The sequence below is a fragment of the Arachis ipaensis genome, chromosome B8, assembly GCF_059453495.1.
Source record: "Arachis ipaensis isolate K30076 ecotype BB chromosome B8, ASM5945349v1, whole genome shotgun sequence".
NCBI classification, from domain to species: Eukaryota; Viridiplantae; Streptophyta; class Magnoliopsida; order Fabales; family Fabaceae; genus Arachis; species Arachis ipaensis.
In genome coordinates this window covers 80980994-80990064 of record NC_142443.1, presented here as the reverse complement: position 1 = coordinate 80990064, position 9071 = coordinate 80980994, and the positions used below count along the sequence as shown (strand labels likewise).

General features: G+C 45.7%; 1 protein-coding gene across 1 annotated transcript; it reads right to left on the bottom strand.

The window, feature by feature from the left end:
- Positions 1 to 628: 628 nt before the first annotated feature.
- Positions 629 to 3559, bottom strand: LOC148548581 (uncharacterized). The gene has a single exon (XM_088495644.1). The coding sequence runs from the start codon at positions 3557 to 3559 to the stop codon at positions 629 to 631; it is 2931 nt and encodes a 976-aa protein (XP_088351770.1).
- Between the last annotated feature and the right edge of the window lie 5512 nt (positions 3560 to 9071).

The window sequence follows — 9071 nt, the reverse complement described above, 5'->3', positions numbered from 1 at the left end:
CCCTGGACGTCTGGTTGGAGGCTCCGTCTACATGGAGCTTCCACCGTGTGCCCATGACCTCGGTTGGATCTCCCGTTACTTCCACCAGGAAGTCTGCCATTGCTTGTGCCTTGATTGCATGTCGAGGCTCGTACCTTAAGTCATATTGGGATAGCTCGATGGCCCAGGTCATCATCCTTCCCACTAGGTCGGGTTTCTGGAGCACTTGACGAATTCCTTGGTCCATTCTTACGACCACTTGGTGACCTTGAAAGTACTGCCGCAGCCTGCGGGAAGAGGTTAGGAGCGCTAGTGCTAGTTTCTCCAACTTGCTGTACCTAAGTTCTGCTCCTTGTAGCGCCTTGCTCACAAAGTAAATTGGCTGTTGGGCTTTCGCTTCTTCCCGCACTAGCACCGCTGCAAGCGCTCCTTCTGTTATGGCCAGATATAGGTAGAGTGGTTCTCTGGCTCTGGGTTTACCGAGAACCGGGGGTGCTGCTAGGATTTCTTTGAAGTGGTTGAATGCTTCTTCGCACGCAGGGGTCCATTCAAACTCTATTCCCTTCTTCATCAGGTTGAAGAAGGGTAGGGCTTTTGTTGCCGATGCACCGAGGAACCGGGACAACGCGGTGAGCCTTCCCGCCAATCGCTAAACGTCTTTGATGCAGCCCGGGCTCTTCATCTGGAGTATCGCTTGGCATTTTTTAGGGTTGGCTTCCACCCCCCTTTGGGTTATCATGAATCCCAGGAACTTTCCGGCCTCCATGGAAAAGGCGCACTTAAGCGGGTTGAGCCTCATGCCGTGTTGTCGGAGGGACGCGAACACATTCTCCAGGTCACTTATGAGATCACCAGGTTGGGTGGTCTTTGCAAGGATATCGTCCACATAGACTTCTACCGTTTTGCCAATGAGATCGCTGAATATTTTGTTCATCAGCCTCTGGTACGTGGCCACTGCGTTTTTCAGGCCAAAGGGCATCACCTTGTAGCAATATGTTCCTCCTAGTGTTATGAACGCTGTCTTTTCTTCGTCTGGCCAGTGCATCGGTATTTGATTGTAGCCAGAGTAAGCATCCATGAAGCTCAGATACCGGTATCCTGCAGCCGCATCAACGAGTGCATTAATGTTGGGGAGGGGGTAGCAGTCCTTGGGACATGCTTTGTTGAGATCGGAGTAGTCCATACACATCCTCCATCTCCCATTGTGCTTTTTTACCAGGACCACATTTGAGAGCCAGGTCGAGTAGTCCAGTTCCCGGATAAACCCCGCTTCGAGGAGACTTGCCGTTTGTCTGGCTACCTCCTCTGCCCTTTCCTGAAACATCTTTCTTCTCCTTTGAGCCACTAGTTTGGCTTCCGGCCTGATGGCTAGGTGGTGTGACATGAGTCGGGGGTCTATCCCCGGCATGTCGGCTGGCGTCCAGGCAAAAAAATCGCCATTGGCTCTGATCATTTTCATCAAAGGCTCTTTTAATTCATGGGGGAGGTTTCTGTTCACGAACGTGAACTTTTCCTCTGTATTCCCGACCCTGAACTTTTCCAGGTCCCCTTCTGGTTCGGGTCTGGGCTTGTCGTCAACTCTGGCATCCAGGTCGGCGAGAAACACCTCCGATGCCTCTTTAGATTTTTTCCTTAAGGAGAGGCTGGCGTTGTCGCAAGCGACTGCCATTTCCAGATCTCCTTTTACGGATCCTACCGACCCGTCCTCAGCTATGAACTTCATTATCAGCATCCTAGTGCTGATGACTGCCCCTAGGTCATTGAGGGTCTTCCTCCCCAGGATGATGTTGTAGGCGGTGGAGTCTCGTAGGATCACAAACTCGGCCATCACTGTTCTTCTCTTCTGACCTTGTCCCACGGAGGTCGGCAAGGAGATTATCCCGTCCGGCTTGATGAAGTGGTCGCCGATCCCTACGACGCCGTGCTGGTGAGTCTGTAGGTCGGCGTCTCTTAGGCCTAAAGCGTCGAACACATTGCGGAACATGATGTTCAAGTCTGCCCCCGTGTCCACAAGGATCCGCTTGACAAGACCGGTTCCTACTCTGGCCGTTATGACCATGGGAGGGCTTTCCCCGACCTCGTCAAACCATTGGTCTTCCGGGCCGAATGAGATGGATGGGAGTTTCTTGGTGTTTCGCGTAGGGGATGAGGAAATCACGAGGACCTTGGCGTCCTTCTTATGTGCCGACTTCGATCTGGGCACTGCGTTTCTTGCTGTTACCACGTTTACTATGGTGAGGCCGTGGTCGTTCTCTTCTGGCTCTTGATGCCGGTTTGCTGCCCGTGTTCCGTCCTCGCTCTCGTGGTCGCGGTTCCGTCTCCTTGGCTCCCTAATGAGGTGGGAGAACTCGGCTGGCTTTCCATCTCTAATTGCCTGTTCCAGCACGTCCTTCAAGTCAAAACAGTCCTGAGTCTTGTGCCCAAAGCCCTTGTGATAGTCATAGTAGAGGCTTCGGTTCCCCCCTGTTCGCTCCTTTTGTGGTCGGGGCTTCAACAAGATCCCCTTCTCGGCTATCTGTTGATAGACTTCCGTGATTGGTGCGGAGAGGGAAGTGTAATTAGTGAACTTCCCGACTCGAGGGAAAGGCCTGGGTGCCTTGCTTGGACCGCCGTCTCTGGCGTGTTCTTTCTGTCTTTCTCCATTCCCGCGGAGCCGGTCTTGATTGTGGGAGGGTTGCCGTTTGTTGGCAGCCACGACTTGGCTGACTTCCTCATCGTTAATGTACTCCCTGGCTACACATTGGATCTCCTGCATTGTCCACACCGGCTTCGTGGTGAGATGCTTTCTGAAGTCCTCATTCAGAAGTCCGTTTGTCAGGCACAAGCTTGCAACTGAATCTGTCAGCCCGTCAATTTCCAGGAACTCATCGTTGAATCGGTCAAGGTATTTTCTGGTCGGCTCTCTGGCCCTCTGAGTCACTCCAAGCAGGTTGATTGGGTGTTTCGCTTTTACAATTCTAGTCGTAAATTGGGCTAGGAAGGCGTGGCTGATGTCCGCAAAACCGGTCACCGAGCCTTGCGGGAGGTTGTTGAACCACTGTATTGCAGGTCCCGCTAGGGTGACCGGGAAAGCGCGGCACCTCACCTCGTCTCCCACTTCCTCTAGGTTCATTCTGGCTTCGAAGGCCGTGAGGTGTTCCAGTGGGTCTTGCGTTCCGTCGTACCTCATGTCCGTTGGCTTGTTAAAGTGCTTTGGCAGCCGAACCTCGAGGATAGAATGATGGAATGGGGTTGCGCCCATTACCACTGGTCCCCGTGTTCTGGTTGTTCTTCTCTCGTCGTCCTCCTGACGAGTGTCCTCACGGTTTCGCTCCGTGGTACGCCTATCGTTCCTGGCGTACATGAGGGGGTCATCGCATCTTCTCACGCGTCCTCCCTCCCTGGTGTCCTTAGGCTCAGATTGTGGGCTAGCTGTTCGTCGGGAGGGGCTTCTTGAGACGGAGCGGGAGTGGCTCGATTCAGGAGATCGTATGGTTCGCCTTGGAGGGGAGCTCATGCGTTGCCGAAGAGGCGCCACAAAGGCTTCCCCTCTACGCTCGGTCTCGCGGCCTGTTCCTCCTGGGCCCAGTACAACTTCCATTCAGGCAATTACGTCCCCACAGATGGCGCCAATGTTCGGTAGGTCGGGTACTGGACGGATCGCGTTGGTATTTTGATTGATGAGAGGGGGAGTCGTCTGGTTCCGGGTTGCTGGATTGGGGTAGGCGATGTACCGAGCACTTCGAGTGTGGAAGGGGGTGTCACCTGCAAAGACACTCCGACGCTCAAGTCAGTAAAGCGTGCAGGCGAATAAGGGTTGAGTGGTACGTGACGTACCTTGGGGGAAGGGTAGGTCCTTCCCCATATATACCGTGTCAGAGGTGGGCCCTGCAGGGACAGGCCCACCTTCTTCGAGGCCTCCCTTACACAGCTGTAGCGAAGCTGTCAGGGACGCGTGTCAGGGATGCGTGTCCGGGTCGGCATTTAAGCATTTTACTTCTGACCGTTCGGGTCGGGTGGTGCCCGGGTCGGGATGGCCCATAAATGGTTTGGGCCAGGCCGTAACAAAAGTATTTTTTTTGTGAAAACTAATTTATTTTGGAACTTAAGAATATAGCGATATATAATTCATGCAAATATTGGTCGATTTAAAAGAATATCTATGAGTTACATACACATATCAAAAATATTTATATATTTGGATAACTGGTTAAAAATAAATTAATGCATATTATTTATGCGAACAATAATCGTCTCAAAAAAAGTTTATTCGTTGGTCAAATAATAAATATTAAACCTTGTGCTTATTTTTTATTTAATTATGTAATCACTAATCGGCCCAAAAGAAGGTTCTTATTTGGCCAATTAATAGAAAATATATGCCAGAAGAAATAGATATAATTCTCAAGTTTTCATGTCAACAATAAGTCGATCCAAAGATAGGCTTATTATTAAACAAAATTTTGTTAAGAATATTTGGTAAGTCGCACTAAATAAATTTATGTGTATATAATTTATGCAAGTATAAATTAGCCCAAAAAAAATTTTGTACTCATTCAAATTATATGCGCATTTGTGGTAATAAACATGTGATATTTATCTGATTTCATGTGAACAATAAGTTTGTTCAACGATAGACTTATCGTTTTGACAAAATTTATCATTATTTTATTACTATATTAAAAATTCTGCTTAAATATTTCTGTCTAAAGACTAAATATAAATATTGTGCTAGGTAATAATTGTGATGGGCCCACCGTCATATGAATTTTATTTATATGATATGTAACTTAGGTGAAAATATTGTTTTGTTTTAAAGTTAAATATGTCAACCTATGTATACTTTGTGTAACACCCACAATTACAGGAAACACACTCACAAACAAATATGCATAAACAAGTATGATGTAAGTTTATTCCTATCGTATGCCATGAGCTCATGTGTCGGTTGCCTACTCGCTCCCGACATGACCCGGGCACAAGTTCCGGATATGACTTTCCAGATGCATACAGTGTGCATATAAGTCTTACAGCCAGGCCGCATATAGTGTGACTTTTAAGTGTATTTCAATATGCTTTGGTTATGAAAAAGTATATTTTTGGGTTTTGTAATAAGAAACAAGAAAGTAAAATGGCGAGAAAATAAATCAATAACTAAGAAAGCTCTTAGCAAGGTAAGAGAATTAGAATGGTTGCAAATAATCAGTTCATGTATATCTCTTGTAGAAGAAAACTCTTGTAGAAGCCCAGGAACTCATTAAAATGGTTGCAAATAATCAGTTCATGTATACCTCTGAAAGAAATCCTGTGAATAATGGGATGACTCAGAAGAAAGGAGTTCTTGAGAATGATACTCTGAATGCAATATTAGCTCAGAATAAAATATTGACTCAACAAGTCAATATGATTTCTCAGAATCTAACTGGAATGCAAGCTGCATCTGGCAGTACTAAAGAAGCTTCCTCTGAAGAAAAAACTTATAACCCTGAGAATCCTGCAATGGAAGAAGTGAATTACATGGGAGAATCCTATGGAAACACTTACAATCCTTCATGGAGGAATCATCCTAATTTCTCATGGAAGGATCAGCAGAAGCCTAATCAAGGCTTCAATAATAATAATGGTGGGAAAATTCGGTTTGGCAATAGCAAACCTTTTCCATCATATTCTCAGTAACAGACAGAGAATTATAAGCAGAGCCTCTCTGACTTAGCAACCATAGTCTCTAATCTATCTAGGACCACTCTCAGTTTCATGACTGAAACAAGGTCCTCTATCAGAAATTTGGAGGCACAAGTGAGTCGGCTGAGTAAAAGAGTTACTGAAACACCTCCTAGTACTCTCCCAAGCAATATAGATGGGAATCCCAAAAGAGAGTGCAAGGTCATAACTATAGCCAAAGTAGCTGAACCTGGAGTGAGTACAAATGAAGTGATTTCCAGTGAGGAAGACCTTGCTGGACGTCCACTGACCAATAAGGAGTTCCCTAATGAGGAACCAAAGGAATCTGAGGCTCATACAGAGACCATGGAAATTCCACTAAACTTACTGTTGATATTCATGAGTTCTGATGAGTTTTTTTTCTCTAACGAAGATGAAGTTATTGTTGAAGAGCAAGTAGCTCGGTATCTAGCAACAATCATGAAATAGAATGCCTTGGTTCAATAGAAGTTACCTCAGAAGAAACCGGATTCTGAAAAGTTCTTAATCCCTTGTACCATAGGCACCATGACCTTTGAGAAGTCTTTCTATGACCTGGGGTCAGGAATAAACCTCATGCCACTCTCTATAATGGAGAAACTAGGGATCTTTGAGGTACAAGCTGTTAGAGTAAAGCTGTGGATGATATGGAGTAGCCACCTTGTGGCGAATTCCATACCGAACCATGGCAGATTAAAGCTGTTTATTGCAGAAGTGAGTGCCCCCATCACTGATTAGTACTCTAGGGACACCAAATCTGCTAAAGATATGTTTCTGGAGGAACTTCAGCACTGTCTTAGTATCATTGGTGGGTGTGGCAATGGCCTTCACCCATTTTGATACATAATCAACTGCCACCAGAATATAAGTGTTTGAGTATGATGGTGGAAAAGGTCCCATGAAGTCAATTCCCCATACGTCAAACAACTCAATCTCCAAGATTCCTTGTTGAGGCATGGTGTAACCATGAGGCAGATTGCCAGCTCTTTGGCAACTGTCACAGTTACGTACAAACTCTCGGGAATCTTTATAGAGTGTGGGCCAATAGAAGCCACATTGGAGGACCTTGGTGGCTGTTCGCTCACCTCCGAAATGGCCTCCATATTGTGATCCATGGCAATGCCATAGGATCCTCTGTGCTTCTTCTCTAGGTATACACCTACGGATTATTCCGTCTGCACATCTCTTAAAGAGATAGGGTTCATCCCACAAGTAGTACTTTGCATCAGTAATTAATTTCTTCTTTTGTATCCTGTTGTACTCCTTGGGTATGAACCTTGCAGCTTTATAGTTTGCAATATCGTCAAACCATGGTGTTTCCTGAATTGCAAATAAATGCTCATCCGGAAAAGTCTCAGAGATCCCAAGAGAGGGGAGGGGCGTCCCTTCTACTGGCTCTATCCGGGACAGATGATCAGCCACTTGGTTCTCTGTCCCTTTTCTCTCTCTTATTTCTATATCAAACTCTTGCAGAAGCAACACCCATCTGATGAGCCTGGGTTTTGAATCCTGCTTTGTGAGTAGATATTTAAGAGCAACATGATTAGTATACACAATCACTTTTGATCCTACTAAGTATGATCTGAACTTGTCAATGGCGTAAACCACTGCAAGTAATTCTTTTTCTGTGGTTGTGTAATTTTTCTGAGCATCATTTAAAACACGACTAGCATAATAAATGACATGCAGAAGCTTGTCATGCCTCTGTCCCAATACTGCACCAATGGCGTGATCACTGGCATCACACATTAGCTCAAATGGTAACGTCCAGTCTGGTGCAGAAATGACTGGTGCTGTGACCAGCTTAGCTTTCAGCGTTTCAAACGCCTACAGGCACTCTGTGTCAAACACAAATGGCATGTCAGCAGCTAGCAGATTGCTTAGAGGTTTTGCGATTTTTGAAAAATCCGTTATAAACCTCCTATAGAATCCTGCATGCCCCAGAAAGCTTCTGATTGCCTTAACATTGGCAGGTGGTGGTAATTTTTCAATTACCTCTATTTTTGCTTGATCCACCTCTATTCCCTTGTTTGAGATTTTATGCCCAAGGACAATTCCTTCAGTCACCATGAAGTGACACTTTTCCTAGTTTAAAACTAGGTTGGTTTCTTGGCATCTTTTCAGAACAAGTTTCAGGTGATCAAGACAGGAGCTGAATGAGTCTCCATATACTGAGAAGTCATCCATGAAGACTTCCAGAAATTTTTCCACCATATCAGAGAAAATAGAGAGCATGCATCTCTGGAAGGTTGCAGGCGCGTTACATAACCCAAATGGCATCCTTCTATAAGCAAACACTCCGGACGGACATGTGAATGCTGTTTTCTCTTGATCCTGGGGATCTACTGCAATCTGGTTATAGCCTGAGTAGCCATCCAAAAAGCAGTAATAATCATGACCTGCTAGTCTTTCTAGCATCTGGTCTATGAATGGTAAAGAAAAATGATCCTTTCTGGTGGCTATATTGAGCCTTCTATAGTCAATACACATGTGCCACCCTGTAACTGTTCTTGTAGGAACCAGTTCATTTTTTTCATTATGAATCACTGTCATGCCTCCTTTTTTTGGGACGACTTGGACAGGGCTCACCCAGGGGCTATCAGAAATAGGATAAATAATCCCAGCCTCTAGTAATTTGGTGACCTCTTTCTGCACCACTTCCTTCATGGCTGGATTTAGCCGCCTCTGTGGTTGAACCACTGGTTTGGCATTATCCTCCAATAGGATTTTGTGCGTGCATCTAGCTAGGCTTATGCCCTTAAGGTCACCTATGGACCACCCAAGAGTTGTCTTGTGTGTCCTTAGCACTTGAATAAGTGCTTCCTCTTCCTGTGAATTTAAAGCAGAGCTTATGATCACTGGAAAAGTATCACCTTCTCCCAGAAATGCATATTTCAAGGATGGTGGTAATGGCTTGAGCTCGGGTTTAGGAGGTTTTTCCTCTTCCAGAAGAAATTTCAGAGGCTCTTTCATGTCCTCTGAGTCCTCCAAATCAGGCTGAACATCTTTAAAGATATGTTCCAACTCTGATTCGAGACTCTCAGCCAAGTTGATCTCTTCTACCAAAGAGTCAATAAGATCAACTTTCATGCAGTCTGTTGATGTGTCTGGATGCTGCATGGCTTTGACAGCGTTCAACTTGAACTCATCATCATTGACTCTCAGGGTTATTTCCCCCTGTTGGACGTCAATGAGGGATCGTCCAGTTGCTAGGAAGGGTCTTCCTAGAATGAGAGTAACACTCTTGTGCTCCTCCATTTCCAGCACAACAAAGTTAGTGGGAAAGGCGAATGGCCCAACCCTGACAATCATGTCTTCAATCACGCCTGATGGGTATTTAGTGGAGCCATCAGCAAGTTGGAGACATATCCGGGTCGGTTTAACTTCGTCAGTTAAGCCAAGCTTTCTGATAG

What these genes read in the sequence shown, in the direction of transcription:
- LOC148548581 (XM_088495644.1), bottom strand. Translation starts at nt 3,559, where the DNA reads ATGGAAGTTGTACTGGGCCCAGGAGGAACAGGCCGCGAGACCGAGCGT.